The 11744-nt window shown below is 40.2% G+C and overlaps 1 protein-coding gene across 1 annotated transcript; it reads left to right on the top strand.

Annotated features, from left to right (window-relative positions):
* The first annotated feature begins 23 nt into the window (after window positions 1-23).
* Window positions 24-11052, top strand: LOC124392346 (storkhead-box protein 1-like). The gene is made up of 2 exons (XM_046859256.1): window positions 24-1601; window positions 10840-11052. Exons 1-2 carry the CDS (start codon window positions 1274-1276, stop codon window positions 10893-10895), a joined length of 384 nt encoding a protein of 127 aa, XP_046715212.1. The 5' UTR covers window positions 24-1273; the 3' UTR covers window positions 10896-11052.
* The last annotated feature ends 692 nt before the right edge of the window (window positions 11053-11744 follow it).

Genomic DNA, 11744 nt, shown 5'->3' with positions numbered 1-11744 from the left:
AAATGGTATTCACCCTCCATATGTGAAATGTCTCTCTCTTTCTGTAATGCTACGCGTTTTTGTATTGTATTGATGGTTTCTATAATTGCGACATCATAGTGGTGGTATTAAGAGGTGGATTAAGTTGGGTGACTGAAGGCCCAGGTACCGAATGCACGGGCCGCCACTGGGTTTTATTTGATCTTTTTTTGTTTTTGTTTTTTTACACAACATAGGCCTGTTTGTGAAAGGGCCATGCATTAGAATTCAGAAGGCACTTAGGAACATTTATGATTTGCTGTCTGTCTGAACCAAGTAATAAAAGTGAACTATCTGTACTATATTGTATTGTATAGTTTTTCTTTATTGCATCGTATTGCATTGAATCAAATCAAAATCGGACCATTGCAACATAATGGGGTGAATCGTATTGTATCGCATAGGTTGCTGCTGCAATTATTAAATGTACATTTAATGTATCATAATCGTTGGCTATGCAACGAGATGTATAAATCCCTAACCTGTACCATGCAATTACAATGAATTTCTATCTATCTATAAAAAAGAAAACTGAATTGAATATTTTGCCAGGATGTTTATGCAAAAAAAAAAAAAAGCAACAAAGTTGCAGTTGCAGTAGCAATGCGCCACAGACAGGGGGCGCGTGGAGCCAAACACCTGGCACAGCGCACGCGCCTAGGTGATAAAGTGACTCACCGGGAGGGAGGCGAAGGCACGCGCCGGCGCGAGCGCTCCCGTTTCGTCGGAATAACAGCTATTTATAGACATATATATTAAAGAATTCTCTGGATTTCGGTTTTCCGTCATTCTCTTGCATTTTGGCGTTTGGAGGTAGCTCTCCGGCCTGGCGGTCGTGCGGCCCGTCCTTCACGGTGATTCATGTTGATATGCTTGACGGTGTCCGTGCCGATGATGCTGCTGAAGGTGAGAAGGCGGATGAGATCAAGCGCCATCGACGGAGAGCCGTAGTAACGCTGTCCGCATTAACGACGCCTTGTCCCGCGCGCTTGTTATTTGTGCTTTTTCCCCCCGTGCAACGCGCTGAAATAAACGCATCCGCCAAAAGGAAACATGTCCCAGCGCCTGCACACCGAATATGATGAACTCAGCGCTATTTCTCTCGCTCTTTGTTCGGTAACGGCGTAAAAAAAAAATTATCCTCCTCATAATTATTTATTTATTTATTGAAAGATTAATTAATTAAAAAATAAACAACCCGAGACATGCGCGCGTGGTGATCCCGGTCGGCGCGCGCGCGCAGCCCCGGAGGAGAATGGAGCCGTTCCTGCAGCTCGCGCCGCACTCGCTGGCCATCGTGCTGTCGCGGCGCGCGCCCGCGGAGTCGCGCGGTGTGACCGAGAGCGCCGAGCCGCCGCGCCACCACACCGGCTACGAGGTGTTTGCCGAGTTCAAGGCGCTCAACACTGAGCACTTCTGGAACAAGATGGTAGCAGACGCCATCGCCGAGACGTTCTTTCTCGGCTGGCTGGACGAGCACGTGCTGCTCATCCAGGGCAAAGAAGAGCACCTGGAGGCGCTGCGCGAGGCCTGGACCCGGAGGTCCCTCAAAGCGCCGCGCGGCTTTGACATCAAGTACCTCGGTAATGAGCGCACCTGCAGCGCGGTACTGTTTATTAAAACACATTTACAGGTGTATTTTATTACTTTTTTTTGCAGACGCTTTGTCGTGTGTGTGTGTGTGTGTGTGTGGGGGGGGGGAAACCAGGCCGCAGCCTTTATAGCCGTATTCTGTCATCCATTTTGTTTACGTGCTTCATCGTAACAGAGGAATTGCTGCAAATTTCCACAAACTCAATTCCCGACTTTTTTCGTAGATTGTCAGAGGCCGTGGTCACTGAGCGTGCGGTTGTCCGGGGCGTGGTCTACAGGCATCTTGGTTATGGTTCTAGAGCGTGCTGTTGTGTGTGGGTGTGGGGGGCGTGGTCTACAGGTATCTGGGTTATTGGGGGCGTGGTCATCGAGCATGCTTGTTGCCGGGGGCGTGGTCTGCACATATCGATAATTGTAGTCCTTGTGCATGCTGCAAAGGAGCGTGGTCTACAGGCATCTGGATTATTAGGGGGCGTGGTCATCGAGCATGCTTGTTGTTGTCGGGGGGCGTGGTCTGCACATATCGAGAATTATAGTCCTTGTGCATGCTGTTGTCAGGGGGCGTGTTCTGCATATATCAGGGCTATGAGCTGACGTAATCACTTAGTGGTGGTGTTGGTGTCTGTACAGGTCACGCCTACTGGTATTTGAGTTGTGGTCCTTGAGCATGTTGTTGGGTGGCGTGGTCTGCTGGTATCTGGGTACTTCAGGAATGGGGTTCTTGAGCACACTGTTGTCGGGGTGTATGGTCAGCAGGTATCTGGGTTATTATGGAGTGTGGTGCTTTCGGGCATTGTTCGCAGTTCCCCTTGTCTTATCAGGGGGGTGTGGATTTGCAGGGGGCATGGTCACGATCATCAAATGAAATATGCCTTATGAGTGCGTTCATGCTCCTGCTGAAATCAGAACCAGGCCACTGTGCTTCACAGTGGATTATGAGGAGATAAAAGGTGGCACAAGTACATGGATGCCAATCATATTCATTCATTCGTTCGATCAGTGTAGAAATTTTCCCCATGTTCTTATTGTGCATGTTTGGAATTTCTTGGTTTTCTCTGGTTTGCTCCGACCTCCAAAACCCATTCCAATAGGTGGTATGTATTAGTGCAAATCTACAGTATTGCTGCTTTCTATACTTGTGATTGTACAGACAGAAGATTTGCTCGGTTCGATTGGTAACCACATTTGTAAGCCTTTTTTTTTTTTCTCTCTCTCTCTCTCTCTCTCTCTCTGTTTTGGTCTTCAGTCAACACTGACAGTGTTTTTCCTTTAGTGAACAAGTGAAATGTAGCAAACAGCGTTTTCATGTTGTAAGCGGCGATTTAGAAAAAACGATATTGAACCTTTTTAGTCATTTGACCAATTCAACTCAACAAGATGGTGGAAGATTTTGTACTGCAGTTGTGCCTACTGTTCAGTTTATTAGGGCCGATAAAGATTAATGTCACTTTCTATAAGCTTCAAGCTGCATGTTTTTTCCAGTGTTCACAATCGCATCAAATAAAGGAGAATGAAAGGGAACCTACCCCCGATGGAAATGTTGCAGGTCAAGGCTTTTTGCTTTTGTACGTGTTTTAAGTGTAGAGATGCAAACGTTTTCAGGCATTTCACTATGGACAAGCGTTTTTTTGGGAAGCGTTTTAAACCACAAGTGTAGACGGATAGCATTTCAGAAAGGTTTTTAGATCTGAACTAATATGGATATTATATTAAAAGTCTAAGTAACTTGTTAACCGGTCGGTATTGTGTATATAAATTGGGAGACTCGAGAAAACGGTTTGCATGCATTTACAATTACATCCACACAACCACAATCACAATCTCTGCAGCCTTTTCACCTCACCAGGCTCTTTAACTACCACTGTTTCAGAACAATAGTTATATCGATTTTGATAAATGTTGATCATCTTATGTGAAATTCTGTGGTTCATGTGAACATGAAATCAGTCAGTGACCGGCGTTATAGCTGCTTCTGTTCTTTCAATAACTGCTTTTTTTTTTTTTAGTTCTGGGTCAGTTAAGTTTGTATAAATCATACAGCGATTCAGCCGTTTATCTTTTGATTATTGATTTTTTGAACCTCGTGAAGATTGAAATATGACTGAAGCAGTTGAAACACTTGTGCAGTGGTTTACCTTTTCCAGGCCCTGTGAAGCCCAAGCCTTCTTTTCCTAAGTGCACTTTAAATAACACTGTTTTCCATCAACAAATCGATATGCTAGTTACTTTAGTGAGCAACACAAGTCAAAGAGCATTTCATTACAGGTTGGCTGTAGAGAGAATAGACTGTTACAGCACTATGTTAGGAATTGTCTGTCTGTTCATCCATGCCGATCTACTACCTGCATTTTCAGTTATTTATCTGGGATTAAATCTAAAATTAGCATAAATACTGCACAATCCTTGTCAAATGTAAACAGTTTTCTTGATCTCTTTTCCAGCTAATGTTTTCATTATTATTTTAAGAAATGTATATGCGTTAAATGTAGCTAATGTTTGTGAACGATTGCTTGTGATTTGTCGCTTTATGTACTAAAATAACCAAAATCCTGAGGTAAAGTTAAGTGTATACTTAAAGTAATAAACCCAAGATGGTTCAATAGTTATTCTTTGTTTCTAGTCCTGAGGTGAGGGTGACTTCAGACATAAACAAAACAGTGTGGAAAAACATGTCCTATGTGTGACTGGCACGTTCAGCCATGCTTGTGCTCATTTTATATGTTTACTCAATGTTTGTTTGGTGGTCTGGAATTAAATTTGATTGAGAATCTAATGTTAGACATTTGTTTCTGAAAGATTGGAGCGTTTGTATTTTTGCTCACAGCTTTCCCAGTTTGTTTTCTTTCCTAATTTTTTTTTTTTACCATAGACTCGCCATGTGCACACTGTACGAATTCTTTTCTCATAGGTTACAGTAAGTAATGGGGAAGTAGCGATGCTGTTTTTGTTTTGTTTTTTCCTTGATATTTTTGTTTCTTAAATTGTTTACATACATATGCGTTTATTGTTGTCAGAGCCAATAAAATGCACTTGGCTTTACACAATGAGTGCAAATATACATAGTATATTATGTTGTATAAAAGTGCAGGTATGAGGTAGTTGAGTGAAAAGCAATTTGCAAATATAAAGGTGCATTGTGCAGAGAAATGAGGTAAAAAATATCCAAGGCAAGTTGCACGGTAATGCAAATGATAATTGTAATACTTATTAGTCTAGTTGTGTTGAGAAATAAAGCAATATTATGATTTTTTTAAGTATGATTTTATTTTTAAAATATTTTGTGGTACTTTTCTCTTGACACCTGTCATGTCTTCATCCTCTCTCATTCTGCTTTAAAATACATAGTTTGACCATCGCTTGGATAATAGAAGTAAAATTAGTGAGTAAAAATGCATTGTGACATGTACTATAATAAATCCCGAATAACTAGGTTCAGTGTGGTTTCAAAAAGTGCTTAAAAATTAATTAAAAACAAAGAAAAAAATCCCTGATCTGGAATAAAGCGAGAGGTGCATAATGAGAACTTAAAACATCAAAGCTGGAAGTTTTTCTTTTAAAAGTATAAGCTGATCTGGAGCAGGTTAGAAAAATCACGGGTGCTTTTAAATACAGGGCCTCGTGGTACGCCAAGTCTTCAGCTCGTGTTACTAAGCAAAACGACCCGGCTGGCCTATTTTAGCCTTATAGCACACGGTGTTTTTTGGATGTGGCCTGCAATTTTTTTAGTTTTAAAATCTTAGCATAACATTTTAAAGTCTATAACAGCGATATGTTCTTTCTTTATTCCTACCAAATCAGAGCAGAAACTCTAGTAGAGTTTGTTGTACAGTTTCTAGTCAGTTGTTGTTAAGCTCCATGTATTGTCTCAGATCAGCCATTACATTAGCGAGTGGACACACAGCTACAGCAGAACCATTACGAGTACATTTGTGTAAATCTCAGCAGGTTTCATTACGCAGCGTTACTACAGGCTGGTTTTCTTCCTCGTCTCGTCTTTCAGTCCTCTCTCCATCAGCATGGAGCAGGCTGGAGAGCCGTTTCAGTGTCTTTGTGCTTGTCTCATCTTGCGGAACGAGAGCGGCTCATTTATGCCTCCGAGGACGTCTCCCTCATTCCGTTAATGGACAGGGACCTTCTCTGTCTGTTTGTTTTTCCTTACCGCAAAATTCCTCATTTTACACAATTAACATCGCCTCGTTACGAGTCCGCAAAGTGAGACGTTTCCTGAGCCGTTGTGTCCATGTCATGCGATAAGCTCGGCTTTGTGTTGTAGTGCGGAGGCCTCGAACCTGACACTGATGGATCTTTAGAGACGGGGAGACGGGAGAGGAGAGGGATTTAGTAAGTGGTCACATTTTTAGGTGCTTCAAAGCACCCAAGAATTTCAGTATAAAAACCTGCACAAGATAATTTGAAGAGGATTAGTGAGATCGGTTGAAAGCAAGTGTGTTTTTTTTTTTTTTTTTTTTTTTTTTTTTTTTTTAAGAAGGACTCTTTTTAACATCAAAAATTTGTAACAGCCTCCAAAGTATTTATAGCTGAGTGAGGATTAGGCTGGTATAAATGGGCCATTATTCTGGCTGACGTGCCTCTGCAACATGAGCTGCTGAAAACGTGATTGTGTGTGTGTGGACCTAGTTGTACCCTGAGGTGTGTATGTCATCGTCTCTTGCATATTTGCACTAGTGCTGTGTTTCAGGTGTGTGTGTCTGCACAGGTCCGAGCAGAAGAAAAGAGAAAAATAGAAATGCCCCCAATGCTCTGTGCATAAATCATCCTCCAGTTACACATCACAATTTTTTTTTCTCCTGCCGATCCCACACAAGCTCCACAAAACAGATCTCAGAAGAAAGAAAGAAAAAAAAAAAATCTACCCCAACCATAAATTAGCAGACGCTTAGCCTGAGCACTGAATCGACTTCAACGTGACACCTGCACTTAAGGGCATGTCCCTTCCTGACTTTCACCACTCTCTTGTCTGATGCATGATGTAACTTTGAAGCCTCATCGGTTACTGTTTCGTAGGGATGTTTATTGTTGTTAAGGAAACAGCTTGTGACTTGCTCATTCGGATGCAGACGCTGGTATGCGTGTTGTACAGACGGCTCCATCTTAGTCACCGGTGAATCATATTTAATGAGAACCTTAAAAACGCTTCAGGAACATCTTTGCACTTGTAATGTTTTGTCCCTTTTTCGATGCCGAACTGATATCAGAGTTTACTCACTATTCCGAATAATAGCGAAACATTACAAGTTTTATTCCAAATTTGGATACTGATCCAAAAAGTAACTGAGGACCTGCTTTTTAAATTAGTTTTTTATATATATATATATATATATATATATATATATATATATATATATATATATATATATATATATATATATATATATATATAAGTAGGTTAGGCTCGTTCATTTTGTTGGGGTCCCCCAGTGTGTCCAAGACCTCCTTTTCTGCTTGCTCTGTGCTGCTGCAATTCCATGCCGTCTCGTCTCATCGCTACCAACATCTCGCTCTCACTTGCACGCACACTACAGATCACTGCTAGAGAGTGTGGGGGCGAGAGAACATAAATCACATAAATACATGCCGGGAAGCAGGTTTCAGGTTTGTCGCATCAATCTTTACAGAACTGGCACATCCCCAAACTCGTCCTTTACCATGTAGATCCACCCCAAAGTACCCCCAGATGAACCGAATGATCTCATGCTTTGTTGAATAATAAATGGCCTCACAGATCGGTCCTGACGACATCTTATAGTGCCGGTGCAAAAAACTATCCATGGAATGATTTCTTTTTTGCCGTTGTTAAGTGTCAGGACTTTAGCTTTCTAATAGGTTTCTTAAAATAAACATTGATGATAAAGAGGAGGAGAAAAAGGTGGTTTAAATGTCCGCCTATGTTTATTTGCTACTAATTGTTTAAAAAACATTTTTTTTTTTCCGCCTGATGTCCTGCTCGGAAAAAACTCATTTTCTGGCACTGATCTGATCAATATGTTGTGGACACTAGTGTTGAATTGCACATAGAGAAGTGCAGCTTAACTGCATCTATTACGATTCTGAATCTTGTCTACAAAAGTGTACAAACCTGTACCAGGTCTTCTTTAAGCTGAAACAAAACCTACAGGCTATTTTATAAACTGTAAGCAAATTCACAAAGGGTGTGTAAGAGATTAAAAGCTTTAGTTACTTTTATTTTTTCCTGAAGGTTTGTTGCATTTGCCTCCTGTTGGCAAAACTAAATTCATGGTTCATGTATATTGTGAACGTCTTCAGATAACACGATATGAAATTTTGGTCTCGTATCTACCTTCAGCTTTAGGAAAATCGTTGAGGATGGCAGAGTTGATTCGTCGTGATCAATCTTTCACCAGGGGTCATGGCAAGGCAGTGATTCATGATGAATTCTGATGTCATCCACTCAGGGCGGCTTTTCTGTATCAGCTCTGGTTTAGCAGCTGTGTGGTATTGGAACGCGTTTCTTCTATTGGTGCAGATGTGCAGTAACACAATCTGGCCTGATGTGGTGCTCTTTAATTCTTATGATCTAATCCATGGTGTAATGATGCACGGATTAATCAGGTAGACACACTGATGGGCTCCATGTTTTTGGATTTTAATTTTATTTTTACTATTTTCAAAAGTACTTACTAACCCTAACCCTTCTCACCAAGCTGTTTGCCTATTGTCCTGTAGCCCATCCCAGCTTTGTGCAGGTCTACAATTTTGTCCCTGGTGTCCTTAGACAGCTCTTTGGTCTTGCCCATAGTGGAGAGGTTGGAGTCTGATTGTGTGGACAGGTGTCCTTTTATACAGGTAACTAGTTCAAACAATTAATACAGGTAATGAGTGGAGGATAGGAGGGCTTCTTAAAGACAAATTAACAGGTATGTGAGAGACAGAATTATTGCTGGTTGGTAGGTGATCGAATACTAATTTCATGAAATAAAATGGTAATTATTTTAAAACCATACAATATGATTTTCTGGATTTTTTTCCCCAGATTCTGTCTCACAGATAAGGTGTACCTACGATGAAAAACGGCAGTGAATCAAATCCTTTTTTATTTTTATTTATTTATTTATTTTACACAGTGGTGTGACAGTGTTCTTTCTTGATTTCTTCTTTTTTTGCATGTTTGTCACAATGTTTCAGACCATCAAACTAATTTAAATATTGGTAAAAGATAACACAAGTGAACACAACATGCAGTTTTTAAATGAAGGTTTTTATTATTGAGGGGAAAACAAAATCCCAAACTACATGGTCCCGTGTGAAAGTGTTTGCCCCCCTGTTAAAACTGTGGTTGATCACCCCTGAGTTCAAATTCTCTCCCCACACCCAGACCTGATTACTGCCACACCTGTTCACAATCAAGAAATCTCTTAAATAGGACCTGCCTGACAAAGTGAAGTAGACCAAAAGATCCTCAGAAGCTAGACATCATGCTGAGATGCAAAGAAATTTAGAAACAAATGAGAAAGAAAGTAATTGAGATCTATCAGTCTGGAAAAGGTTATAAAGCCAATTCTAAAGCTTTGGGACTCCAGTAAACCACAGTGACAAATGGCAAAAACATGGAACAGTGGAGAACCTTCCCAGGAGTGGCCGGCCGACCAAAATTAGCCCAAGAGCACTGCGACAACTTATCCAAGAGGTCACAAAAGACCCCACAACAACATCCAAAGAACTGCCGGCCTCACTTGTCTTGGTTAAGGTCAGTGTTCATGACTCCCCCATAAGAAAGAGACTGGGCAAAAATGGTCTGAGTTCCAAGACGAAAACCGCTGCTGAGCAAAAAGAACATAAAGGCTCGTCTCAGTTTTGCCAGAAAACATCTTGATGATCCCCAAGACATTTGGGGAAAATACCTTGTGGACTGACGAGACAAAAGTTGAACATTTTTTTGGAAGGTGTGTGTCCCATTACGCCTCGTGTAAAAGTAACACTGCATTTCAGAAATAAAAACATCATACCAGCAGTAAAATATGGTGGTGGTAGTGTGATGATCTGGGGCTGTTTTGCTGCTTTAGGACCTGGAAAAATTGCTGTGATAAATGGAACCATGAATTCTGCTGTTTACCAAAAAATCCTGAGGGAGAATTTCTAGCCATCTGTTCATCACCTCAAGCTGAAGCGTTGCTTGTCGTTTTTTATTAATGCAGGTTATTATTATCAGCATTTGTAAACATCAACAGTTTACATTTTTTAAAACAATTTTCAATTAATTGCATGGATTTTCTCCTGAGTAAAATTCTTGAAGCTGGACATAAAATGCTAAAGAATTCATAGCGCTAACATTAGTTGTTAGCCACTTCCTGGTTAGCGGTTAAAGCTAGTGATATTGATTCTTTAGTGTTTCAATGCATGCGCAATACAAATCTTATTTTCGGTAGGAGTGAGTAGCCACGGTGACACTCTGCTAACTCTAGTTTATTATATCCATGGCATTGTTTTTTTTTTCTTTCTTCCAAGTTTATTAATAAAAATTTTAGAAGATGAACTTAAAGTGCCAGGCGGAGACTAAACAAACTTGCGTTCCCCCAGCCAGATTTTAACTATCTAGTTCCAAACGTAAAAAAGGATTTCACCGATAGCCCTGTACTGAAAAATTTCGGTGAGGATTAATGAATTATCCTGAGCAATATTTGAGTTATTGTACAGTCTCTGTGTGTTGATCCATTTCATGAAGCTGCTAATGACTTAAAGACTTCAATCTTTTCCCTGTTTGGGATCCAACAGCAGTGGAATTGCAGGCTGATAATCAGTGCGCTTGTTTTTTCCACCACTAGAGTGCAGGGTTGCACAGAACTGAAGCTTTTCGTTTTGTTCATTCCCATCACGTGCAGTAGCTTGGACTCTTCACCAAGCATCAAACTGAATTATTCATATATCCAATTCAAATGAGCTTAAGCATCTGTTTATGTTCCTGCTTTATATAAGCACATGCTTTTGTTGGTCTAAATACATAGTATTTATTTTTTTTATTATTTACTTTTAAGTATAATATTAAATATTAAGTATAACCTTATCTCGATAAGAGTTTTTTTAATAAAAGCTAAAATATTATAAATGTCGAGTGTTAAACAGAATGTCAATTCTAATCTATTCAAAACTTTGTTCTATTCAAACTTTTCCTTTATATTGAGCAGGAGACTAAATTAACATTTAGATTTAAGGCATATACTCTGATTTTAGAGCCTTTCATTACTTCTACAGATCAGCAGTCGAGTGCTAAGGCCCAGAAGTGGCCGCTTGGTGGTGCAGGGATTTAAACTAATGGCTGAAGAAGTCCAACACCTTAACCACTGAGCTACCACCTCCCACGTGTCAGGTGACAGCAGTGTTTTAATTAAGCCCCAATTAAGTCTCTTGGTTTATTGACTGTCAAGCTTCTGATTTAAGTCATAAAAACAACTTGAGCTAAACGTACAACTGTTGCAGATGGTTGTTTTTTCAATCGAGATGATCCCATGATCACAATCAGTAGTGCAGTGTAGAGGCATGTGAATTCGCCAGCGTATCATGTTTATTAAGCTTGTCAAGAGGTGATGTCGAGTTAATAACAGTAAAGGAGCTCCCTTAGGGGAAGGATCTGTAGTGTTGGAGGAGAACTGTCACTGGGCATGTGGAGGCAAAATCGATTTCATTAAGATGTCGGAGGAGCTTTTTGAAATTGGAAATTGATACGAACGTAAAATGTTTCCTTTAATTTTTCAGACAAAAACTCCCGTTACCTTCATAAGGTGTGAATTTCATAAGGGTTTGCCAGTCACGTCTCTCCATCCATTATACAGGCGGTGTCCTGTTATTGTGGTTAAATAGAACAGGGATATTTTTACTTCAGGCTTGGCAGCAGGAACACATGATGGGGAAAGTGCATCAGGGAATATTGTGAAATGTGCAGTGTTTTATAAAATGGCTAACACATTATTGTGTTACTCAACGAAACCATCGTCAGAATACTGTTTCTGTCATGGATTTTACAGCTGCAACTATGATTATTTTGATAATCGATCAATCGTACAATTACATGTTTTGCTTATCAGTACTTAATGATAATTGCAGATGGCAAGTTAACCGTGCTTAAAAAATACACATTTTATTTAGTTTTTAAAGATATA

The sequence above is a fragment of the Silurus meridionalis genome, chromosome 10 (genome assembly GCF_014805685.1).
Source record: "Silurus meridionalis isolate SWU-2019-XX chromosome 10, ASM1480568v1, whole genome shotgun sequence".
NCBI classification, from domain to species: domain Eukaryota; kingdom Metazoa; phylum Chordata; class Actinopteri; order Siluriformes; family Siluridae; genus Silurus; species Silurus meridionalis.
The sequence above is the reverse complement of the archived record's forward strand: the minus strand, read 5'-3'. Positions and strand labels throughout refer to the sequence as shown.

What these genes read in the sequence shown, in the direction of transcription:
- LOC124392346 (XM_046859256.1), top strand. Translation starts at nt 1,274, where the DNA reads ATGGAGCCGTTCCTGCAGCTCGCGCCGCACTCGCTGGCCATCGTGCTG. An exon ending in CTTTGACATCAAGTACCTCG is followed by an intron (nt 1,602 to 10,839) that starts GTAATGAGCGCA and finishes TTACTTCTACAG; the next exon opens with ATCAGCAGTCGAGTGCTAAG.